Source organism: Chaetomium tenue (genome assembly GCF_020726465.1).
Source record: "Chaetomium tenue strain MPI-SDFR-AT-0079 chromosome Unknown F5144scaffold_3, whole genome shotgun sequence".
In the NCBI taxonomy this organism is placed as follows: domain Eukaryota; kingdom Fungi; phylum Ascomycota; class Sordariomycetes; order Sordariales; family Chaetomiaceae; genus Chaetomium; species Chaetomium tenue.
The window spans coordinates 1,036,199-1,059,527 of record NW_027117331.1 but is presented as its reverse complement, the minus strand read 5'-3'; the positions used below and the strand labels follow the sequence as shown (position 1 = coordinate 1,059,527).

At 55.9% G+C, this 23,329-nt stretch overlaps 9 protein-coding genes and 1 non-coding gene across 10 annotated transcripts; 6 read left to right on the top strand and 4 right to left on the bottom strand.

Annotated features, from left to right (window-relative positions):
• Window positions 1–1,114: 1,114 nt before the first annotated feature.
• Window positions 1,115–3,086, bottom strand: F5144DRAFT_566354 (PIG-X). Its single transcript, XM_066788552.1, has 3 exons — window positions 2,632–3,086; window positions 2,506–2,566; window positions 1,115–2,454 (listed from the first exon to the last, which is right to left on the bottom strand). Exons 1-3 carry the CDS (start codon window positions 2,922–2,924, stop codon window positions 1,282–1,284), a joined length of 1,527 nt encoding a protein of 508 aa, XP_066644404.1. The 5' UTR covers window positions 2,925–3,086; the 3' UTR covers window positions 1,115–1,281.
• A 455-nt stretch (window positions 3,087–3,541) lies between these two features.
• Window positions 3,542–7,510, top strand: F5144DRAFT_166476 (uncharacterized protein). Its single transcript, XM_066782582.1, has 7 exons — window positions 3,542–3,898; window positions 3,967–4,068; window positions 4,147–4,457; window positions 4,514–4,543; window positions 4,605–5,982; window positions 6,030–6,584; window positions 6,642–7,510. The coding sequence occupies exons 1-7, from the start codon at window positions 3,812–3,814 to the stop codon at window positions 7,338–7,340; spliced, it is 3,162 nt and encodes a 1,053-aa protein (XP_066644403.1). The 5' UTR covers window positions 3,542–3,811; the 3' UTR covers window positions 7,341–7,510.
• Window positions 7,511–11,194: 3,684 nt separating this feature from the next.
• F5144DRAFT_166348 (uncharacterized protein) lies at window positions 11,195–12,182 on the bottom strand. Its single transcript, XM_066782580.1, has one exon. It carries the CDS (start codon window positions 12,008–12,010, stop codon window positions 11,393–11,395), a length of 618 nt encoding a protein of 205 aa, XP_066644402.1. The 5' UTR covers window positions 12,011–12,182; the 3' UTR covers window positions 11,195–11,392.
• A 379-nt stretch (window positions 12,183–12,561) lies between these two features.
• Window positions 12,562–13,284, bottom strand: F5144DRAFT_166346 (uncharacterized protein). Its single transcript, XM_066782579.1, has one exon. The coding sequence runs from the start codon at window positions 13,078–13,080 to the stop codon at window positions 12,613–12,615; it is 468 nt and encodes a 155-aa protein (XP_066644401.1). The 5' UTR covers window positions 13,081–13,284; the 3' UTR covers window positions 12,562–12,612.
• On the top strand, window positions 13,243–14,032 carry F5144DRAFT_166365 (uncharacterized protein). Its single transcript, XM_066782581.1, has 2 exons — window positions 13,243–13,264; window positions 13,350–14,032. The coding sequence occupies exon 2, from the start codon at window positions 13,489–13,491 to the stop codon at window positions 13,942–13,944; it is 456 nt and encodes a 151-aa protein (XP_066644400.1). The 5' UTR covers window positions 13,243–13,264; window positions 13,350–13,488; the 3' UTR covers window positions 13,945–14,032.
• Window positions 14,032–14,458, top strand: F5144DRAFT_166344 (uncharacterized protein). Its single transcript, XM_066782578.1, has one exon. The coding sequence runs from the start codon at window positions 14,120–14,122 to the stop codon at window positions 14,405–14,407; it is 288 nt and encodes a 95-aa protein (XP_066644399.1). The 5' UTR covers window positions 14,032–14,119; the 3' UTR covers window positions 14,408–14,458.
• Window positions 14,459–15,861: 1,403 nt separating this feature from the next.
• Window positions 15,862–17,026, top strand: F5144DRAFT_600880 (uncharacterized protein; the record flags this gene model as incomplete). The annotated part of the gene is made up of 3 exons (XM_066791104.1): window positions 15,862–15,942; window positions 15,997–16,603; window positions 16,698–17,026. The coding sequence occupies 3 exons, from the start codon at window positions 15,862–15,864 to the stop codon at window positions 17,024–17,026; spliced, it is 1,017 nt and encodes a 338-aa protein (XP_066644398.1).
• A 618-nt stretch (window positions 17,027–17,644) lies between these two features.
• Window positions 17,645–17,716, bottom strand: F5144DRAFT_t70. Its single transcript has one exon. It is a non-coding gene; the product is annotated as a tRNA-Glu (tRNA).
• A 1,839-nt stretch (window positions 17,717–19,555) lies between these two features.
• Window positions 19,556–21,682, top strand: F5144DRAFT_546257 (uncharacterized protein; the record flags this gene model as incomplete). The annotated part of the gene is made up of 1 exon (XM_066787403.1): window positions 19,556–21,682. The coding sequence occupies one exon, from the start codon at window positions 19,556–19,558 to the stop codon at window positions 21,680–21,682; it is 2,127 nt and encodes a 708-aa protein (XP_066644397.1).
• A 526-nt stretch (window positions 21,683–22,208) lies between these two features.
• Window positions 22,209–23,211, top strand: F5144DRAFT_591375 (uncharacterized protein; the record flags this gene model as incomplete). Its single annotated transcript, XM_066790266.1, has 2 exons — window positions 22,209–22,471; window positions 22,587–23,211. The coding sequence occupies 2 exons, from the start codon at window positions 22,209–22,211 to the stop codon at window positions 23,209–23,211; spliced, it is 888 nt and encodes a 295-aa protein (XP_066644396.1).
• Window positions 23,212–23,329: the final 118 nt, after the last annotated feature.

The following is a 23,329-nucleotide window of genomic DNA, read 5'->3' as shown; positions in this document are numbered from 1 at the left end:
CGGGAGATCAACAGGCACAAATGAAAGAGAGAGAGAAAGGACGAGAGGACCAAGCAAGATCAGGAACGAGAAGACCCTGGGGTAAGCACCCTGACCCGCTCCCTACTTTAAATACCTTACCTAAAGCACCTGCCTGTCTCCCGTGACGTAGATTCGTACGTGTCTCTGATAACAGTGAAGAAAGGCCGAGCCTGTTTCACAAGGTCTCGGTTTTACCTTGCAGCCGGTGGCGGGGCTCTATCCGCCCGTTGCCTTGAAGAGACTGCATGTGCGAGGATGTAAAGGTATGTACCTCCGCAAAGCGAGAGTGGCAGAGTGGTTCCGTGGACCGAGCCCCGCGCAAGGAACCGCTACAACCAAGGAAGACCGCAAACGGACGGCGAACATCCCAAGCAAACCCCTCGAGGGATCCATTTGTTCAAAGATCACATTGGAGGCTCGAGTCAACCCGCAACACACGTGCGGATACCCACCTTCCCAGGGCAGCGAATGGGACGACCCCGACGGCAAGGCGGCACCCTGAAATGGAGCGAGGAAGTGGGCAAAGCTGTCACAATCCCTGCCCACGGGCGCGCCGTTGTGGTGGTACGGTGGGGGTGGCTGCGAGATCTCGAGACGATGCGAATCCCATTGGAGGGGGAGCGGCGAGCAACCTTAGCTGCAGGCAATAGGCTGCACGTGCGCGGCAGGCACGGCAGGTATCAGAGCGCGGGGAAGGGAAAGCTTTCAGATAATTGATGGAAGGTGACCAGCATGCAGTTGGGGAGTGAAAAGGAAATTTGAGAAGCGAGAGTGTGAATGTGACGTCACACCTAACCTGGAACCTGCCAAGATAAGGCAGTAGTAGGGTCCACGGGTAACGGAAAGCCTAGCGGAAGCGCTGTACATGAAATACAAGATGCGGCGTTAAAAGATCTCATTATTTCGGATAAAAATAGTCAATTGGCGTCCGTCTGCGAATTTCGCTTAGAAGAGAGGGAAACGGGGAACTTATCCGTCGGCGCCTAGCCTCGGGTTGCTTGTCGGTGAGGCATTAGTTAGGTACCTAGGTAGTTGGTGGGGGTGCTTGTAATTGAAATTGTGACAGTTGAAACAAGCCGGTTAGACGCTCGGTATGGTATCTTGGAAACATCCAATAGACTTTCTTAGTCTAAACCTGTGTTATGAACTACGGCAACCCCAAACGACATTCCATTACCAAATGACAACATCCACAAATTTACATTTGTATATTACAGGGACCGCACCCCGCCCACGCCCCCAAACCAAACCTAACCTGTCTCACTGCCTCTTCTTCTCCCTCTCCCTCACACCCTCGACCCCGCCTCCCTTACCCCCCCTGGCCCAGACCCCAACGATCTTCCACACAACCCACGCGAACCCAACCAACACAGCCGCCGCCGTCCCCGCGTTCACCCACCCGGCCCTGTCCACGTCCAGCACCGGCACCCTGACCTCGTTCACCAGCAAGCCCCCCTGGGCCGCCGCCGGCTTCGGCGCGACGTGCCAGAACACCGTGTCCCCCCCAAACAGCGCGTCGTACCCCAGGTGGTGCTTCTCGAACGGGTTCGGCGGGAACACGGCCCCTTGCGCGGGCTCGCACGCCCAGAACACGGCCGGGTACGGCACGGCGATGGTGGAGTAGCCGCCGGGCGCGGGCGCGACGTACCGCAGGTGGAGGGGGATGGACGCCGTCCATTCTCCTGTTCCCTTTCCCCCAACCCGCTCCTGCGACGCCGGCGGCGACAGCTCGAGGAGGACGGACGAGCCCCACTGGGTCATGACATACTCGGGGGCCTCGAGGTCGACGGGCTGCGTGGTGTGGCGCAGGGCCGTGAGGTTCTTGGACGCGAGGAACAGCGGGTCCGAGAGCTGGTACTTGTCCGCGAAGATGGTGCGCGGGAGCGTGAGGTAAGCGTAGGGCGTGCAGGTGGTGGTGGTGGCGTCTTCGTCGTCCGAGGAGGAGGAGGGGGGTGGGCCGTCGGAGGTAAGCCGTAGCTGGAGGGTCGGGTGCAGCCCTGTCGGGGTGAGGAACCGGGCTGAGAAGGCCGACTCGGCGTCGCGGTGGCGCGAGCCAAAGGAGAACATGGTTGGCGAGGGCTTCGAGTCTTGGCCTAGGACGGTAAGGAGACCCGAGATGCCGATTTCGTGTGCTTCGAGCGTCTTCGGCTTATCCGTAGAGAGAATGCCGACCTCGGTGCGGGTGTTCGGGCGGGATGTGGCGTGCACCTTTTGGCGCTGGTAAGGCCAGAGGGCGGTAACCCGCAAAACCCTCTCACCAATGTCGTACGACATGTCGAGTGTGCCGGCTGTCGAGAGGGTGTCTAGCCTGGCTGAGCAGGACGCATCGGTCGCGCCGCATAGCTGGCCCTTGGCATATTGAATGAAGTGGGATAAGCTGTTCAGCTCCTGGAAGTATTGAAAGCGCTCTTCACCGACGACTGTGAAAGATTCCTAAGTCATGTCAGCCCAATCGCCGCGTCGAGTACGGCTCTAGTAGCTCACATCAGGAGTGGTGCAGGATATATCTCCGAATATGTTGCCTAATATCGAACATAGCCCCTTCCTGGGCACATCCACATCTATTAGCAAGTGATAAGACTACCCATGGATAACAATGGCATGACATACGTTACAGCATGATTCCTCCCCGGCGTGAAAAAGAGATGGAAGCCAGGAGGCAGTCTTGCGAGGAGCGGGCTAACTGTTTCATAGGCCGCGGTGCTGACCCATCGAATATGGAGATCTTGAGCACCCGTGACTAGTGTCCGTAATTCGGAGGGAAGTTCATTGACGGCAATGGTCAGCCTGTCCTCGCGGGCAGCGTCTACCTCGGGACCTCTGATTACGCCGTCATTGACCGTCAACGCCGACGGCTCCAGCGAGTCGCCCAACTTCTGGACAAAGCTGATTCGCTCACGCATGATTTAGGCGAGCTGGTGATGGCTTAAATGAGACCCGATTCTCACAATGATTGTTGATTCAGATCGAGTCCAGCTTAATCAGCAATTTAGCAATTTGGCAATTTGGCAATTCAGCAGCACCATGGCAAGGCGAACAACACGTATCCGCAGGGTCGGTGAGGTGGGAGTTGTCAGCTCCCGCCAAGATCAGCCAGCTGTTTCGGGCTGTCCAGGCACAGCAGGCCAGGGCTGTCAAAATCCCCCGCAAGGGCGCGCCTGCGATCCGGTACTGTCAAGCGCTGCTGCGAATGCTTGGCTTCCGCATCCCGATTGGCTCAGCAACAGCCCAGCGAGCATCCCGCACTGAGATCTCCTGGCTCCTTCCCAAAGCAACACCGGGGCTGTGAGGGGCTAAACCCAGAATGGTGACCGGGAGGCAGCACTCAGCCTTCTTCAGCGGGTGGCACACGGGAACACACCTAAAGACGGCACCGACGACGGAACGCCATGGGCCCTCCACGAGCATCTCCCCTGATGTGGCAACAAATGTCTGGCAACACATCCCCATTCTCTCCCATGTTCTGAATTTTACATCCAAAGAGAGAAGGAGAAAAAAAATAGAGAAAAAGCGATGCACCGACCAATGCAACACCGATAGCCACCACTCGGTACCCGTTCTTTCGCCAATCGCCGTGATTCTAGGCTCGTCGAGTGTCTTTTCCTACGCCTTGGCCGACGTCTGGCCGACGCCCCCGAACGCCGCGCCGACGGTTCGGTACGACGCATTGGTACAACCCGTCGGATCTGGGCCGAGCATCGCTTTCATCGGACTTCGTACCTTCCATCCCGTCGTCCTTACCCGTAGACGCTTCTCTCTTTAACTCCCGCCTCGGGCCTTTGCTTTCATCATGGCCGATCAACCATCCTTCATGACTCTCCGGACGAGGAGGCCCGCAAACGACGAGCACAGCATGAGCAGTAGTGCCGACTCTGCCGTACGTTCCTGTCACCTTCTCTGTCAGTCTTGGCTTGGGACCCGTCGCGGCTAACATCACCCGTCTAGTATGGCTCGGCCACTGAAGGTTCTCCACCGGCAACCCATGATATCAGTAGGGTGAGCTATCATGTGAAGCATATCGAGAGCTTCGCCCAGGCTCTCCAGCATGTAAGCCAAACCCCCGTTCTTCCGGGCCTCGTGGAGGTGGGAGGGGACTTGCATCTAACTTGAATGTGCTGCTTGAAGTCGGCCACCAGGGCATTCCCTAATCGCGGCCGCTCAGCTCAGAGATACACCAAGGTGCAAGCTCTTTTGCTGCACTGGAAATCCGATGATCTCTTTGTGCTGCCTGAGCTTGAGGACTTGGAGAAGTGCTTCCGTGATCACTACAACTTCTCGACCGACATCTTCTCCATCCCTTCGGAGAACTCACATCTGGAGCTGATGCTGAAGATTGGCGACCTGGTCAAGCAACACGAGTCCGATGACACGCTGTTTGTGGTCTACTATGGCGGCCACGCCAGGATAGACGAATCCCGGCAGAGCACATGGTGCGCGTAAGTGGTGATGACTTTGATCATTTCCTGCTTTCCACATGTCTGACCGTCATTAGAAACCGCCGTCCCGGGTCTCCCTGGCTTCAGTAAGTCTACTACCCCTACCTCTGCGTTACCTGTGAAACCCAGTGACCAACCATGCAACAGATGGTCCGCCATCCAGACCCTACTCGAAAGGTCCGTCTCGGATGTTATGATTCTCCTCGATTGCTGCGCTGGCGCTGCAAGCGCCACCTTCCCCACCGGCAAGAGCATTACCGAAACCATCTCAGCTTCGAGTTGGGACGCTATCGCACCTGATCCGGGGAGGTATTCCTTCACCAATGCCCTCATTGAAGTCCTCGAAGAGTGGCGTCAACGAACCTTCTCCGCCGCCATGCTCCACGCCGAGATCCTCGCCCGCCTAAAGCACCCGCGGCCCATCCTCATCAATGGGAAACATTTCGAAGCCCGGTCCACGCCGGTGCACTTCATGATGACTTCCAACCACAGAGCACCCAGCATCGAGCTCTGCCGACTGGTCCCCAGGAAACAGATGCCTCCGTCACCCCCGAATGAGCTGGCCTACTGGGACCGACCATCCCACCCGAGAATGATCGAAGGAAGGAACCCCGTCGAGCAGTACCCTCTCGCCATCCCCGACTTTGGGATCCCAGCCACCTCCGAGCCCAACGAGGACGAGCCTCACGTACTAATCTCCTTAGCCCTTGAGGACGACCAGCGACTGGACTTGAATGACTGGGAAACCTGGCTGGCCGCGTTCCCCTCCATTGCGAAATATGTTAAAGTCCAAGGGGTCTTCAAGAGTCATTCGACCATGTTGTTGTTATCGCTCCCCGTCATGGTCTGGGATTTCCTCCCCGATGACCCGGCGTGCTCATTTGTGGCCTTCATTCGGTCGAATAACCTCATCCGGAACCAGCCGCCGACTCGGGAGCCAGAGCCCACACCTGCCCCCGTTCCAACTCACGTCCCAGTCTCGGATACGGGACGCGATGATGCTGAGTCCTATCTGTCTGGAACAACTTACGGGCCGACTGAGAGTCTGAATATTGCTCGTTATACCACTGCTAGCGCCAACCTTCATCGAACGCAGTCTGCTGTTTCCGCCCCGTATCGAGAGTCGCACGCAAACCTGAGAACACTTCCGCAGGACGAGCCCCCAGCAGGTTTTGAGCATGGATTTGAGTGGTCCTCGTATGACGAGCCAAGCTCTAGGTTACGGCCCCAACCGTCACCAAATAGTCTCGGTGGCTCTCTCAGGAACGTACCTTCCAGCACTTCGTTGCGCACCGTTGACCGACGCCCGCCCGCTGAGGGGATCTCGAGAACAATGATACTTAACCAATCCCGAACTTCCAAGAAGTCTGTGTTTCAACCGAACCAAGACGTCCCAAGGGCCCAGCCCATGGCTCCACACGTGGTCCGACGCCTGGAGGATTACTTCCTCAAAGATCCTGAGCCGAGTGTCGCCATTGTCGAACATCTTGCGTCCAATCTCGGCGTCGAAACGTCAGATATTCATGTAAGTCTCAATGTCGATCCCGTATGCCACTGTTGCTGACAAGTTAGTTCTGGTTCCACCATCGCCGAGACCAAGCGCGGACGACGTTCAACCTCCAAAACCTGACGATCACGAGCCACTCGCGCCAAATCCATGACGGCGGCCGCATGATTCTCCCGGGCCATCTTACAAGACTCCTTGAGATATACCCATCGAAGGGTGTCCTTCTTGTCGACTTGCGATCATCAACCGACTTTGAGCGGTCTCACGTTCACCACGCCATCAACTTGCGCGCGCCGTTAAGCTTCGTTGAAAACACCTCGCTGGAGATGATCGAGGATACATTCATGGACGACCAGAGCCGCCGCAGCTTCAGCAAATGGTCACAGTTCAAGTGCATTGTCTTTTACGATAGGGTCATCGAATTCGATTGGGAGTGCCCCGTCGCCGACGCCTTATACACCAAACTGCGGCGCAAGGGCTGGCAGGGCCAGTGCTTTATTCTCAAGGGCCATTACCGGGAATTCTCAGATTCGTTTGCCAAATACATCAGTGGGGCCAAAATGACCAGTGAAGCCAAGGACTACCTCGACAGTCTTCGGCAGCAGTCCAGTCCGACAGAGGTAAGCCTCCAGGAAGTTCCACCTGCGTGACATCCCAAAGCTGACAATTATTCACAGGAGGAGGCTAGCAAGCGAGACCAGGCCTATCATGAGTGGTTAAACACATTCGCGAGCCAGCAACGCACGCCGACGGCGGACCTTATCCCGACGAGAAAGTTCGAACGGAGAAGGACGGTGGAACAACACCAGAAGGAGCTCGAGATGGCGTTTGAGGCTCGCTTCCCCGCGCTATACAAAAAGGCGCAAGCCATGCGCCCCGTTGCAGCGTTCGGGGACACTCCCTCTCCGCCCCCGGGGTCACCTCCTCCTCCTTTCCACAGTGGAACCCGGAGAAGCCAGTCCTTCAAGGACGTGGATTGGGCGGGGTCAGCAAAATACGACGATGACGACTTCGACTTGCGGAAAGGACCACTTGTCGGGCCGCTTATGAGCGGGTTAGACAAGATGCGTGAAGCCGGAAACCTCCCACGGACCAACTCCGGGAATTCCTTCAGGAGTTACAACGACGACTACCCCATGAAGGGCAAACTGGATTACTTAGGCGACGACTATGACCATGATTACGACGAGATCGACCCAAAGAGCGAGGAGCTGGGCAATGACCCCGGATTCCAAAAGGCTGGGGTGCCAACTGGTACGGAGACCGGTGCTGGGGCTCTGGTCAAGCATGAAAAGGGGGGAGAGGACACGTTGAAAAAGGCTACAAAGAAGCGACCACAAATCTGGGAGAGGTTAAGGAGTGGCGGGACCAAGTGATCTTGGCTATTATTTGGGAAGGCTGAAAAGCTTTGCTGCATTTTGCATCTCTACTGTTGCAGCCTCCGAGGCTGGCTCTCGGTTTGGGATACATACCGGCGTTCAATATTTGGGATACCTGCGTTGGAGTCATCTACTGTACATATTTTCTTTTTGCAATACCCCGGCGCGCTGCATAGCGAACACTTTGCTTCTTTGTACAACAAAATAAGGCCGCTATGGCTTTACTCAACACAGTAGTTATTCACCCCTTGATCCCTGGCGTGAGATTAAAGGGTACGTGGACTTGAAGCGAGCGTAACGTCTTGGCCCGGCGGTACCATCAGAAACAGGCCCTTTCTCAACCATACCAAAGTAATGGATTGCAGCACACTGTGCGCGGGATATTCTCTTTTCCAGCCGAGTTTGGGCTTTCGGTCCTATACAATAAGGGCGGTGTGACATTGGCATTGCAATGCCTCGTACCGCTCCATAGACGTAAACGGTTACGCTGCATCGGATATACCCGACAACGAGGAAATATCACTTGGCCACGGCGGCTTTTACCGCGCATCCAAGACGACCCAACCCCATACCAACGCCCGCCAGTGCGGCACGGAACTGCAACCGAAGGAGCAGGTCATATATCCCCGGAGATAAACTGGCGCGGCCTGGCCGCTCACCTATGTACACAGTACCCAGTACCACCCCCCGCTTGCTCCCCCGGCCCCTCCCCCCTTCCTCTCTGGCGCTTATTTGACACGCGCTCGGCTCGCCCGTCCAAGGAACGCGGCGGGCAAGACACCGGTCAGGTCATTGCAATATCGCCCGCACGGCAAGGCAGCGCGCGAGTGCGGTACAGCAATATCTTCCATACTTTCTAGAAGATGAGTTCTGACAAGGGGGTTGGTTGGTTGGTTGGGTTTGGACGAACAACATCCGTTGTCCATCGAGATTCAAGGAGTTACTACACTACTAAGTTAAGGGGTAGGCACCCAACCGAGGGCTCAACATCCCGCCCGGGCACCCGTCCGCGCGCCAAAAAAGAAAAAGGCAAAACTTGGTTCAGTTGTGCCCTGTCTTGCCTGTCTGGCGCTTGCTGCACTGCAAGTCCAACAAGTCCAAGTCACGGTCCCGGTCCCGATTTTCTCCCCCACCTCCTTCCGTGCCCGAGTTCCCGGACCAGCATCGACCAAGGGCGCGTGATTTATTTAGCCTGCCGGGCGTGCGTGCCAGGTCAGTTAGGGTGTCATCTAACTATATTCTCGTCATATTTTCCTTGATCATAACTGGCATCTACCTGCCGCCGGTTGCCCACTCTGTTCGAGACCCTTCCCCCGTGGGGTCCATGTCCTTGTCCCGATCCCGGTCCCGGTCCCTGACCTTGACCTTGTCTTTCCCTGCCTTGCGTGTACACTTTGTGTTGCCTTGTCTTGTCTTGCCTTGCCTTGCCGGGCTGAGCTGGACTGGGGGGAATGGCTCGCATGGCAATTCCCTCTTGCTCGATGCCTTGACTCGGGCCAAGGTTGATATCTCGTATCCGTTGACTCGCGTACAACTTTGCAGGTAAGAGAGCAGGTTTGTCCCCCCCCCCCCTCCCCCCCGTCACAGCCACTCGGCTCGATGAATAAATAACACACGTATGTTAGTTAACTCCCGCATGTGTATACCGAAGTTCGGTTACCTCCCTCCCTCCTCACCCACCACCGTTCCCTTCGCTTTGGACCCGGCACAGGGGCTCAAACCCGGTTTTGCGTCTCGCTCTGCCCTGGCTTGGCCTGGCCTGGCCTGCAGCAGGGACGGTGGTACTCGGCACTGGGTTAGCGCGTCCGGTTCCTGCATTTTTTTTTTTACCAAGCACGTACATACTGTACCATGCCGTATGTGATATGTGTGTGGGAGAGAGGAGAGGGAGGGAGCGAGGGAGTTGTTGTGGGTGTGACGAGGAGGGCCGTTATGGTGTCGAGATCGATATCATATAGGGCTGTTAAGTAGCTCCTTGACAGGGTTTTAGTTGGACAATAGCTACGCTCGCCTTTACCTGCCGCTGCGGGATTGAAAGCCGGGGGCTTGGCTGCATCTCCGTTCCAACGGTTTTCCCCGTTTTGGGGTCCTTTTCGCTCCCTTTTGTTCCTTTTTTGTGTCGTGACGAGATGAAATAATTCGCTAGCGTTATATCTTGGTACCGTCGACCCAAACCTCGGTGCACGCTATGGTTATGTTCCATTCGGCATTGAGCGAAGCTGTAATGTTAAATCATGGTATCCGTCGTCGTCCGTTGTCGTTGAGGATGTGAGAGCAAACTTCGGGATACTCCGTCTTGGCCAGCGTGCCGGCTTCCCCCGTTGTTGAACCATCGCCCAAGAAAGGAAAGCAATGAGTGCTGCGATTGATGCGCCGCCGCCCTGTGATTTCCAGAACCCCCACACGCCATGCCGTGGTTGGACAACAACCAGTGGGGTGGGCCATTTGCTCGGCGTGGCTCAGGGGTTCGGCTGTCAAGCAGATGAAAGGCTCCGCAAGTGTACCGCGGTTCACCGAAACCCCACTGCGGGAAGGGACATCGATAGGGGGAGGAGGGGGGGACGATTGGGGGGATGGAATGGCTCGAATGGGCACAGACCAGCGCTTCTTCCCTCGTGCTTGCCCAGTCGTGCCGGTCACCTACCCAGTTCGGTCTTGCCACAACCCCGGACCGTTTGACAGTTTCCTTCGCTTCGATGCCCACCCCCCGCAACCTCGCATCGGCGAGAGGCCCAGAAGAAGCCCCTCGCTCCGGGGAACGGAGCTGTCGTCCGCGCCCCGGCCGTTTGTTGATGGGATGATGCACGTCAGATGCCTTGATCCTTTCATGCTCTACCCTCCAGGTTTCCGAATTGCAAACACCCACCTCCTTGATGAGCCTTTCTCTCCCTGGCTAACTTATGCCTGTCATTGGCACACACACAACACACACACACACAAACACACAACTCGACTCGGTGCTTCTGGGTAACATTGAAACTCGGAACTGTGTCGAGCATATTTTCCACCAAGGACAGACACGTATAGTGGGGACTGAGAAAAGAGGGAATCAGCTGCCGGCGCTGGGAACCGAAACAAGAAGGCGGTCTCTGAAAAAACCGAGGACGCTGATGGAGCGAGCCCATCAATTCCACTTTCGGCCAAATTTGTCGCCATCGTCGGCTTTCGTCTCCTCTTCCCTCCCCCACCCTCCCGAGAGCCTCCGCACGACGAAACCGAGAAGCTCCCATTTGACGCATTTGTTGACGGCCTGGCATGTGATTCTTGGGGCGTGGTGAGCCCCACAAACTAAAAACTTTGACAAGTCATTAGCGCCAAAGGTGTCAAATTCAGGGCTTCGGTTCTCCTTCGAACGAGATGCCCTTGTTCCCGCGCCCTGCCCGTATCGGGCAATTCACGCGAGCGCCTCGTTATCTACATGGTACGATTCGTGTAACAGCCGGTATTCACAGCCAGCTCGCCAGGTCTGGACCCCCTTTTCATCTCCTGGTGGGGGGGGGGGGGGAGGGTTCAGGTTCAGCGGCTTTGGTTTGTTGCACAAGGCGCCTCGTGACGGAAGGAGGGAAAAAGGAAAGAAGCAGAAACGAAGCCGCAAGAGGCCCATGTCTCGGTTCTATCTCGGGCCACGGTATTTTGCGTATGACGAGGGGCATCCTCTGATGATGTTATCGGGGGTGACGGGTTTCGAAGGTGACACCAACAAGTGCCTGGACGGTGTCTTGACATCGGGGTTGGTAGCCCGGGGTATCGAGCCTTGTGGCCGGAGCCCACGTTTGCTGCTATGGTGTTGATCTATCCGCAAACCTACCAGGTCCCAAGGACATTCTTAACGGTGACCACAACCCTTCTCCACCAGCGAACAGGGTGTTCGGATACGTACAGGAGGAGAGTGGCTTGAGAGTGGTTAGTTATTGAGGTGTTGAGCAACTTTGTTCCCTCCATAAGACTCTCTCTGCGCCCCACTCCCCAAGTTTTAGGGTGAACGGTGAAAATCAGGCGATTGTGACACCTGCCTCTCCGTCAAAGGTCCCCGATTTGCGCCTGCGCCGTCAGCTTGGCGGCCGACGGTTGACAGATCCACCGTGTACTGTGACCTCCGACCAGGGTACAATAATACCAAGGAGACTGTTTCTGGGTTGGGACTGTCTATGTAAGTCATGACAAATACGGCACCGAACGTCAATGTAGCAGCGGAGCAGGTACCAAGTACATACGCTCGGCCAGGATAGAGACGACGGCGCTTGGCAAAGCCTCCAAAAACCACCGATGCCAATCTGGCCCAGGGAATAGTCTCGCTTCAAACGCGCCAGATCGCTCGGATGGTATTTGTAACTCGGTGGTAGCGGGGGGGTGTTGTTTCCCACGCTCCCCAACTGCCGCCCTCCCCCTTCGGTAGGTTTGGACCCGAACGTAGGGGACAAACGGCTCTGCCAGTCGTTGTCACTGGTAGTTCGCACTAGCTCACCAGCCGGGTCATAGCAACGGCAAACAGAAGATGTTTGCGTGTGCGAGAGTCCTCGATGCCCAACCCCGGCCTTGTGCGCGTGAGCCTCCCGTCTGCATGCCGTCATGTCCGTGGCCCGGCAGGGCGGCGTTTGTAAAAGACAACCATTTCTCATTCCCGCCACGGGCGTGCTTGGGTTTCGACGTGCGACATATGCCCGCATGGAGGACCAGGAAGTGGTCTTGTCATACCTGTCCTCCAATCACCCCGCCCGCAAACGATGCAAAGGATAGGACCAGAAACGGAGAGGCCGGAGTACCACATGCATACGGGGTAAGCGAAGAAGTCGATGCGGGTGGCCGTCGGTGACCACCGGCCGGCGAACGATTGGGGAAAGATTGCAGGTGGCTGTTTGTCTGCCGCCCGGAGGACGGTGCCGCATCTGGCTTCCTTCTCCGCGCCTGCGGCTTCTCCTCGTGATTGGGGCCCGACGGGACGGGCGCCGGCCGTCCAGCCAGCCTCGCTGGTGAAACCGACTGTCAAACCCGAACTCTCCGTCGTTCAGGCATGTCGGTCAGTCTCTGCTTCCTTCCTCCCGAATCATCGGCGTGTTTTTACTACATATTGTTGAGTCAGTGCGGCTACCCTAGTGCGATGGTTAGCTACGGAGCTGTGGAGGGCTTGTTTCACCAAGCGGCCATGGCTTGTCGGGTCTGGATGTGATTTGGCTGGCGGGTTGGTGTTTCGAGATTTGACACTGGAAAGCTGAGTTCCCGAGCGGGTGTGGGGTGTTTGGTTCAGGCTCTGCGGCTAGGATACCCATGCTCAACGTTTGTGCGTCCCGATGATCCTTGTTTCTTGCGCTTGGCACTGATCCCCCCGGGCAAGGGACCATTCCCGTTCTAGTAAGTCTCTCGCATGGCGACCACTCGGGCTCCATTCTCCGGGGAAACTTTCGACATTTGACAGAAGGGGGTTGTCCTGTACTGTGTAAGCGAACGGTGGGTGGGGGGTTCTCACATCATCAAAAGAGGGCCCTGACGGGCCCGGAATAGCTTCGTCCATGTCCCTCGAAAAGGACGTCCTCGCTTCTGCGCGAAAAAGGGGCGACCTCCGACTCTTGTGGTGTACCCCGGGCGTGAGTAGTGAGCACCGATAAGGGGACTGAAAAGAACCTGTCGTTTGGACGTCTCGGTTGGCGTGGGTAGCAACAGCTCGAGGGCAGGCTACCGGCAGCGAATGGGCGCCCCGTTGCAGGTTCACGAATATGTATGCCACCGAAGAAGGAAACATCCCTCGGGTGCTGGATGGATGGGAGTGGTGCTGGCGGCTACGCTCTTTCTTATCTCACGCATTTCAACTGAGGTAAAAAAAGCCTGGCCAGACCTGTCGTCGTCATCCCGCCTGTCGGGTCCAACGCTTGTGTCTCTCGAGTTGGTTGTGTGTAACACCGTGATCAGCCTGTCAAGCGCACACCGCATGCGGATTAATAACGTCAGTCTTAGCTCTCATGCTCAGCCGGGGGCCAGGCTTAGCCGCAGGTTAGTTAGGTATGTAGTTACCGATGTATTTGTAGAAGTTCCAGCTCCGCCGGGAATAAGCTCAGTTTAGTTCAGCTGTCAAGATCTTTGCGACGGAGTGCTACCCATCCCCGAGCGATCTCACGGGCGATGCAACACACTTCCTGAGGATCTCCCCAACATGGCAACACCACGTTCTTGTCCCCGGGTATTTAGGATTCAGGTAGCGCTGCCTGGGGTCTCTTCTGTCGCTCGAAGGCACCTGGCCGACTCCACCTTAACCTTGCTGGAGGGTGACAAGCGTCACAAGCCCGAGAAGTGGCCGGAAGGTCTCCCGTTTGAGGAACAGGCGCGGCGGTCAGCCACTTGGGAGCTTGGCTTTCTATCCCAGTATTTTTACTCCGGGTCGTGTACTTGTAAGTGGCAAGAGAGACGAGGCTCCCGGCCACCGGAATACACAGTCGGTGGTGACACAACACATGGCAGCCTGTCAAGTGTAGCTGATCGTGTTCCGGGTTGCGCAACAGGACGCATGTCTCGTTGTTTTCGGCCTAGGCGTGTCTTGGGCACGAGATCTTCGGGAGCACACACGGGGGTAACTAACCGCCATACGGCAAGAACCCGATCCGATTTGTGATACCTCGAGTGTGCAGGCTCGTTTCTTCCGCCCACTCGAACGGCGGCGTGCTGATCTGTGTGTAACTGATCGAACCGCTGGTTCCGGGAGATCGAGGTCGGTACAACATGTTTCTTCATGGAGTGACAAGCAGCTGGGTTTCGACATATTCGGGTTGTCGATAGCGAACCTCCTCATGCTGGAAATGCCCGAAATGCTTTGTGCTCGGAGGAAACGATTGGGTGATGGTTATGGTGTGACGAAAACGATCTCTTTCACCGCCAAACTCGTTTCGGCAGTGGCCCGACTGGCAGAAAGTAGTCAATCGCTGATGGCATCGACGTTGTGGAAGAGGGGAGAAATTGGCATGGTCGGTACCGAGAAGGCAGATCTTGGTAGGTATTTTACTTTTAGTGGTATTCCAGTACGAAATACAGTGGTCGACAGGGTGCGAGCGTCAAAACAGGAACCCAAGCCTTCATAATAAGCGAGCCAATCAGATATGCAAATGGTGCGTAACTGAATTTTATTACGGAAAATTGTATTGTTGTGTTTTCTGATTTGGTGCCTCACCACGCTCACCAATGCTGAACTGGAATTGATTCTCAAGAGCCGTAATGTATTTTCCCATATGCCCCCCAACCCATCACCCAACTCCACAGATGAGAATTGAACCGTTTGCAATCTCATCTCGATTTCTAGGACAAGCGTTTGGACAATCTCCGATCGATGACGCAAGTGGCTTGTGAATCTTGACAGGAATTTGCCCAACGGCCGTCATGACTTCAGATGTGGGTTAGAAAGGTTGCCATTCCCCGCCCCTTCCCCTTTCGATCTTATCTCTGCACCTTTGGGGCTGCATGTGATAATCGCCCGAGTCAGAATGCCCTCAAGCTCGGCCGCGTGGCCCGGAGCTACACCGGGACCTGTATTCAAACGTTAAGGTCAGATGATCAGACACATCGCTGTCCATCTGAAGAGGGGAACAGGGCACCGTGGTCGACCAAGTTGTGGCATCATCACGAATGGCATCTATCCAGAAATAATTCGATCTGCTAGTGTTTGACGGCAGCCGAGGCACTGTCAGGGCAGACACGGCAGGAGGGAGCTAATCGGTACTGCACATGTACTGACTATGTAACAAACAACAACCCATCCGATGAGAAATGTTGGATAACTAACTAAATATATGAAAGTAGGCGACACAGAAGACCCAGTCGAAGCACGCACATGCGGGGAATGGAATCCCGGCCTGCAGCTTGTCGGGTCCACAACCGAGGACCCCTGTTCCAAAAGGGGTGTCATTTTTCGGGGGGTGGGTTTACTGACTGAGACTGGAGAAGACACCGAAGGAAGGTGCCGGCGGATGACACCCGTCCTGGCATCTCTGTCCTGGCACCCCCCCCAACCCCAGGCCCGGCTCGCATGTCCACCCTGGCCCTGGACAGCCATTGACATTGATCGCTCAGGCACAGGATGGGGTCTTTATTGGACACAAGAGTAATAAAACTACCGGTTGAGCCCTTCTTCGTGTTTCTAGTGTCTCAACTCGGATTGCGGCATTGTGTTAGTCGGCCAGATAAGCCTTGAGGTATCCCTGAGAAGCACATGTTGAGCCCCGATGCTCCATCTGCCATGGTAGAGAGCATTCAATCAGATTTGTTGACGCTTGTTCCCGCTGGATATCGTCCCTAGACACCAAGTTCTCCCGTCACCATCGTCCACTATGCGTTTAATGGTCCGATCTCTCATCATTACTCGCAACAACGAATTACTCGCACCCTGTCACTGAACTAGCGACTCAGTGGTCCTGTCAAGAACGTCATCAGACCTTTAGTTACCGCCATCCTCCGCCTTCTCTCGACACCTTCCCGTCCAACCCTCTTTAAACCCAAAACCTCCACCAACGAACACCTTTATTCCTCGAACTCTCTCCCCATGGCCTTTTCCAACGACAACATGTACCAGTGCAACGGATACCCGCCAGCGGCGCAGAAGGCCGTGCTCTCCATTTCTGAGGTACGTTGCCCGGCCGTGTCCTACCCACCGCTCAAGAACTAACTCACTATACAGATGCTGAACCCCGCGGCGCCGGTTAGCCCTCACTCATCTCGGTACGGGGCGGCGTCGTCACCAGGGGCGTGGTCGCCGAGTGACGCGGCCCCGTCTCCCAGTAATTACACCTACTCCTCCCAGCCGGAACGCACTGGTTGGGAATACCACCCGTCAGCCGCCGCCTGGGAGAGTGACCCCGCCCCCCGTCGCTACCCAGCAACCCCAACAACACGGCTCCCGCCCATTTCGGTGCCGTCCTCAGAGGGCCCGGCGGGAGGGTACGCCGGAGACGGCCATAGAAACAGCCACAGCTCCTGGGGCGGCGGCAGCGGAGCCAGTTCGCCAAGGGTATTTGGTAGCTTCACGCCCGTCGAAGGCACCCGTCAACAGCACATCCCCACAGGTGGCGGCCTCGCCCGCGGCGAACGGGAGACATCGCTATCGACACTGGACGGCTCAGAGGGACCAGCGAAAGCAGCGGGGAAGACACGGCAGAACTTCCCGGGGCCCGTCACCAAGGTCTTCAACGAATGGGCCGAGAAGCGGATCCTGGTAAACGACGACCGGTGCCGTTTCACCAAGAGCGAGATGGTCACCATCGCATCAGTAACAGACGTCGAGCTGAGTACGCCACCTATCCCCATCCCCATCCCCATTCCCAACCCCACACCCAACCACCACCCCAAAAACTAACCCCCCCTCCCCCCACACACACACAGAACAAGTCGAAAACTGGTACACCAACCACCGACGCCGCGGCTTCCCGCAACAAATGATCGACGTACTCCACCGCGAGGCCAAGGCGGTGGAGCGCAAGTATCGCGACGCGGACCAGCTGGCGGCGCAGCTGGCGGCGCAACAGCAGCAGCAGGAGGGGGGTGCGGCGGCCGCCGCCGCCCGGGGGGAGGTGCTGCGGGCGCAGGCCGAGGCGGCCGGGCTGCGGGCGCGTCTGGCTGATCTCAGGCAGTGGGAGCAGGCGGCGAGGCAGAGGCTGGCGGCGCTGAAGGCGAAGGTGAGGGAGGGGAAGAGGAGGCGGATGGGGTTGTAGTGGTGGGGGTTGTTGTGGTGATGGGGGTGGTGGTGGGGAGGGGGGGGTTGTAGGATTGGCTTTTTCGTGTGGTTTTTTGCTTTTCTTTCTACCTATGCTTTTAACTGGGTTTCACGGGGTGTCGGGTCGGTATCAAAAGGCTGGGTCGGGCTCACGCCCGGATGGGTGGGTTGGGCAAAGGAGTTGGGCGGGTGGTCGGGTCTGTTTTTGCTGTATATTATCCTTGTGTATAATCGCATCCCAGTGCATGTCGTTGGGCAATGTAGAGGTCCCAAATAAGGACCATGGTCAGCTGCAAGTGTATCCTAAATGTGTTGTGCATCCAAAGTGCGTTTGGTGCGGGCTGTTCTACTGTGTATGATCAAGGCGATCCTGCAGGCCTCAACTGTGAGTTTTGTGGGTGCTAACTGTTTTGGGTGGGGGACTTGGGACCAGAGAGCGAAGGCCTCACTGTTCAGGCAAGAGCAAACGGACTGGAGGCAGGAGCAAAGGCTGCACCTTCCCGACCAAACCATTTACCCCTGAAATGTACAAAACACCAAAAATGATTCTCACCAACATCCAAAAACATCACGCAACGCCTGGCGTGGCCATCGCGCTTGCCTCGGAAGGTCTGAACTCCGGTACGGGGAATCGAACCCCGAGCTTCGCGGTGAAAACGCGATATGTTAACCGTTACACTATACCGGATTGTTGAAAAGCATTCCAACAAACAGGACCCAAGTACCCTGCGCCACCCTCTCTTGGGCAGGCTGAGGTGGGTCTAGTGGGACCACGCCAACGTCAACCGACCAACGAGCCCAAACAAACACAACGAATCTCACTCCCTCGCTGGAAAACATGGGCGTGATAGTAGGGAATCGAGCCGAACGGCCGCTCAACCCCCTCTCTGGCGTTACCGATGGCGAACATCGTTTCTGACTCCACAGATTCCAGGTTACTGGAATAACGACATTGCTGTCACGGAGCTGAGCAGAGTGGTCAAAACACAAGTTTCTGCGAAGTACAGCTCCCCGAGTGGGTTAGGGTTATGTGTGGTGTTCCCCTGATCTTGAATCTGGGCCAGTTGAAGACGGGCACTGTGACGGCAGGGTGGTTCTGACCCTAACCCTGGCCGCAACCTGAGTGGTGGTCTGTGCGCCTCCCACTTGTGTTTTCCCACAGTTGCGGGAATCCTGTATCTTGATTCTTTTCTTCTCTTTTCTTCTCTTCAGCTTTAGATTCACGTAATTGAGTGGGATCATTTGAGCCTTTGTGCCTCTATTCCTCGCTCGCTCGTCACAGGCACCTTAGAGTTCGACTTGTAGCCACCAGTCTTAGTATCTAGCGGCCATCAATCTGTTTCCTAGGTATAGACTGCTAAATTCCTGGGTAGATGAGTAGCTTTTACAATTTCTCTGCCAATCTTATCCTCGGCAGCTTAAATTACGACCTACGAAGGGGTGCAAGCTTAGGATCGGTAACTTCACGGGGCATGTATAGATTGTTCTTCATCTCTGTTGTTTTCGTCATTAAACTCAGAATCCAACGGTGACTAGGTGGCATTGAAAGTGGTGGCCAATGTCTGAACGAAAAATGCAAAGAGGAAGCATATTACCACTTCGTGCGAGAAAATCCACTGGCATCAAATAACCTTCTGTGCGATGAACTCCTTCTATCCAGTCCTCGAAGGCATGCGTAATGATTCAATGAGAAAATTTAATGAGAGAAGTCTTTCCTCCACGAAATGCAAGGTACACAGAGCAGTACGTACGGTCAACTTCAACCAACACCATAATGAGACTTAGGGACCTAGGTCGAAGGTACCTGCTTGGGGTTTTCGACCTTTATGTTCAATCTCATGGTTTTCTCTCCTGTTTTACATTCTCATCTATTTTCTTTTTCTTCCTTGCTTCTTTACCGTGTCTCTTGTTTTCTTTTTTCGCCCTAATTTCTGTTACCTTTTTCCTTCTCTTCTACCCTCTTTCCGTTTTCTCTTTCTTCCTTCCGTTACTCTTTCTTATCTTTTTCTCTCCCTCCATTCTATTTTCCTTCGTATCTAACTATTCCTGCTTTTATCAGTCTCGCCATCGCCAATTCTGCATTCCTCAAATCTAAACACATGACCCAACACCCATCAAAAATATCAACCACGCAAAATAACTGTGGATGCTTTATTAAACCAGATAGGAGACATCATGATAAGTTATCTCCTTCCTCTGTTCTAAGTTACAGATTCTGGTTCAGTTTTTAGGTTTCAAAATACATTTTTTTCCCTCGGATTTATCCCCGCCACCCAGATCACCACTCTTGTGCCATCCACATACCGCCCACTTCGCTCGCGATAACTTCAAACCCGAGAGCCTCGTAAGTTATTGCCTCCCTCTGCTAGATTCGTATATACTGATACACCCGGCATTAATCACAGACTATACTGCGAGCCCGCGGTTAATTTTTCGGTTCATCCATCAGTATCCGAACGTGGCGGAATCTATCGATATCGCTCCCTCTGCTCGCAGCCGGCTCTGTCCTGCCAACATAACCTCCAAAATGCCGATGACAGTTGACGATTACCGATTAAGCGAACCTATGGGCCCTCAGATCTTAGAAAACAGCTTAGACGAGCCTACAAGCCATTTTTCCGAGAGAGAGGCCAAAAAGCAGCGGCTGCGCGAGCTTCGGGAATCGTACCACTGCGTTGGAACTATTGTCAACCACATGGGCAGGTATTACAAGACAAAGGACCCACCACCCTGGCTCGATCTCCGCCTCGTAGCCGGCCAGATCTTGCGGTCTGCCAAACCGCACACTTCCCCTTCAAATCATCCCGCTTGGAAGTACCTACGGGACTCTATGACGTCTATCTTGGGGTGGATGCACGACCACGATAACTGGGAGGACGCTGTGAAAGTGTCCAAGATGCCTCACCTTGGTTTTCGGTCTGAAATAAAGGCAACAGAGTTCTTCGATGGTAGATCCGGCTTCATGCCGAGACCCATGATGGTGCTCCTTCAGCAGATCGAGCTTGACTTCCTAATGGAACCTCAGCCGCCTAGCAATGACGATATACCTTATTTTTGGAGAGGCGCCGATGTCGATGACCCCGCCTGGCGCAGCCGGTTTATGCAAAGGCAGTGCTACCACCATCATATTCCTTTCGACGACGACCTTACAGACCTAGTGCTTAGCGTTGTGTGTCAGGAGGCCAAGCCCAAGCCCGAGGACCCGGATCGATTTCTAAAAGAAGCCAAGGCTGAAGAAAACGACGAGCACTTCGAGCCGTCCCGTGAAGGACTCGCAGCAACCGCGGACGCAAAGACGGATGACTCCGGGGACGCCGGCACCGCGTGGAAGAACAGGGTCCAGGCCACCATGTTCAGGATTGCCGACACAGTCAACGAGGCCCTTGCAGCAGAGAAGACGAAGCTGCTTGGGAAGCGGGACCGACAGGAGAAGGACAAAGTCCAAGTGGAGGCCCAGAATAAGCGGCGGAAGGCGGGGGAAACGGGTCCTCGGCAGCAGGGGGTTGTGGACTCGATCGAGGACAGCGACGACGAGGACGGCCTGCCCAGTCCTCCGCCGGTGGAGGACGATAAATACCGGGCATTGAAGGCCGGGCTCAAAAAGCTCAAGAAGCAGGACCAACAGTTGGCCTGTTTATACAGCAGTCTCGACGAGAACACCAAGAAGCAGGGGAAGGATGTGGAGCAGTTAACGAAACAACAAAAGGACTTACGAAAGGATACTAACGCCAATAAACAAAAACAACAACAACTTGCGGAGAAAGTTGCTAACCTGGAAACCGAGAAAAAGACCCTCGAGGAACAGGCGCAGCAACTGGCTGTCCAATGCGCCGCACTAACGGACGATATCAGGAAGCTAGAGGACAAGAGTGGACAGGTGGCTGCCAAGTGCAGTGCCTTCGAGGACGAAAACAAGCTTCTTAGGTCCCAAGTCGTCAACCTGATTAGTCGAGTGGAAACTCTAGAATCGGCTCCAAAACCTGTGGTAGAGCCTACCCAGACAGTCCCCGCAGTGCCTGCGAGCGCGCCCGAGCCCACCAGCGAGCCGGCATCAGTCCGTCCACGGCAGCATTTCGTCGCCGAAGTGTCCAGAAGTGGTGGCGGCGCGGGGCTGCGAGACATTGTAGACGGCGGCGCGGCTCCTACCACGCCGTCATCGCAGTGGCAGTGTGCCGGCGTAGCCAAATACGAATATATGGCCGGCCGTTCCACGGATCAACCACCGCCACCACGTTATTACGAGCGCGCCGGCTCGCGGTTTCCTCGCATTCTTAATATGCCCACCTTTGATCCAAGCTGGAACCCTCAACAGGAGATTCTCAGATCTCGTAATTCCGGCTACACTCAGTTCTCTCAGCGGACCACGTACTCGGACACCATCTACGCCACCGATAACCCGCCATCGCCATATTCGTACCCCGAACCGGCAGCGGGGGCACCGAGCCCAGTGCCGAATCCAGCCCAGCAGCCTATTCCCGCCGAACTACCAATCCCAGTTCAGACGCAGATGCCGACATCATCTCGCGTTCCGGCGCCGAGCCCACTCCCTGTTTCAACATCTGTACCGGTCCCTGCTCCGACACAACCTCAGTACCCAACAGCCGCCCCCGTCAGCCCTCTTCCATGCCTCCGTCCAGAACCGTCCTCTTCATAGACACTTCGCTCTACACAACCGCCAGTCTGCCGCTAACCCATGAGTCGGTGGAAGGGTTGGGGGGGGGGTTGGGGGGGGTTGGATGTTGTTGCTTGGGTGAGAGAGGGATAGGAAGAGGGCGCGTGGCGGAGGGTGCGCGAGGCGGGGGAGATGGGGGGGTGTAGGATGTCGAGGGAGAAGGTAAAGGGATAGAAGAGCAACGGGGGGAGGGGGGTCGTGGCGGGGTAGGAGGTACGGGACTGGGGAACGAGCGCGATGGGGTTTCGCTAGATTCAAGGTGCGGTATTTCCCACGTTTAGGACGAAGTGAATAACTATACCGATGCAGTCGGGTAATCGACAAAGTGAAGTTGTGGAGGTGAGATTGAAAGTACCTACCTATGTACCGGAACAGGCCAACCCCTGAACTTCGGGCTTCTACCCATGCTCATGGTCCACTTTTTAAGACCTCCCTTGAGACACAGCAGATCATCTCACTCACCGGCTCACCCGGCCTCTCACAAGCATCAACTCGCCATGCCGTAACAATGTACAACTACCTCCTCGCCCTCATCCCAATCCTCCTATTCTTCGCCAACCCCATCTCCCAGTTATTTGCCCCCTCTACGCCCCGGATCCACCGCATTCCACGTCCACAACTCAACGAGGACCTCCTGGCCCTCGAGCAACCTTCCAACTACACGTGCCCTCCCCACCCTTACACGGTCCATGTCGTCTCTCGCGCGCCCCTGGTCCTCTACATTGAAGACTTTCTCACCTTGGAAGAACGACGGCATTTACTCGAGATAAGGTCCGCCGCCCCTTTTCATTTTTACCACTTACACCCATTCCCCTTTCCACACCCATCCCTCCCCCCCCTCAAACTCACCACCACCAAACTAACCCCCCCCTCCCTCCACCAACAGCGCCCCCCTCTACACCCCCTCCACCATAACGCACAACGCCGGCCAATCCCTCTCACACCAACCCTCCGTGCGCGACTCGGAGGTCGCGCTCGTGCCGCGGACGGACGCCGTGCGGTGCATCGAGGACCGGGCGCGCGCGGTGCAGGGCTGGCGCCGCGAGGCGTGGATCGAGCGGCTGCGCGTGCAGCGCTATGGGGTCGGCGGGCATTATGCGCATCATTTTGATTGGAGTTCGGGGAGGGGCGGGTGGGGAAGGGTGAGTAGTTTTATGGTTTGGGTTGGGGATGGGGGTGATGATGGTGATGATGATGATGGGGGGGAGAGGGAGAGGTTGGTGGGGGGAGGGACCGAGTTTCCTTTGCTGAGGGCGTTGGGGGATGATGATCAGCGGTGGTGTCGGTTTGTGGAGTGTCCTGCTGGGGAGGAGGATCGAGGGGAGGAGGGCGGAGAGGATGGGAAGAAGGGGGTGGTGTTCAAGGCTGTGCCGGGGAACGCGGTGTATTGGGAGAACTTCATGGCGGACGGGAGTGGGAGAGGGTATGAAGAGACCTGGCATGCGGGTCTGCCCGTGACAAAGGGGGTCAAGGTCGGGCTGAACATCTGGACTTGGGGCCGGATTGAGTAAACAACTGTCAAAGTCAACACGGTGGTTTCCGGGTTCCTAGAACTTCCGTCGGTTTGAGAATACGCGGCCCAATTTGGATTATATTTTTAGAATACCAAGCGAAATATTGTCTGCGAAC

Coding starts and splice junctions, on each gene's coding strand:
- F5144DRAFT_166344 (XM_066782578.1), top strand. CDS start 14,120: ATGCTGGAAATGCCCGAAATGCTTTGTGCTCGGAGGAAACGATTGGGT.
- F5144DRAFT_566354 (XM_066788552.1), bottom strand. CDS start 2,924: ATGCGTGAGCGAATCAGCTTTGTCCAGAAGTTGGGCGACTCGCTGGAG. Junction 2,567..2,631: donor GGGAGGAATCATGCTGTAAC/GTATGTCATGCC, acceptor GGATGTGCCCAG/GAAGGGGCTATGTTCGATAT. Junction 2,455..2,505: donor TATCCTGCACCACTCCTGAT/GTGAGCTACTAG, acceptor GACATGACTTAG/GAATCTTTCACAGTCGTCGG.
- F5144DRAFT_166476 (XM_066782582.1), top strand. CDS start 3,812: ATGGCCGATCAACCATCCTTCATGACTCTCCGGACGAGGAGGCCCGCA. Junction 4,069..4,146: donor TCGCCCAGGCTCTCCAGCAT/GTAAGCCAAACC, acceptor TGCTGCTTGAAG/TCGGCCACCAGGGCATTCCC. Junction 6,585..6,641: donor AGCAGTCCAGTCCGACAGAG/GTAAGCCTCCAG, acceptor AATTATTCACAG/GAGGAGGCTAGCAAGCGAGA.
- F5144DRAFT_166346 (XM_066782579.1), bottom strand. CDS start 13,080: ATGTTTCCTTCTTCGGTGGCATACATATTCGTGAACCTGCAACGGGGC.
- F5144DRAFT_166365 (XM_066782581.1), top strand. CDS start 13,489: ATGGCAACACCACGTTCTTGTCCCCGGGTATTTAGGATTCAGGTAGCG.
- F5144DRAFT_166348 (XM_066782580.1), bottom strand. CDS start 12,010: ATGCGGGCATATGTCGCACGTCGAAACCCAAGCACGCCCGTGGCGGGA.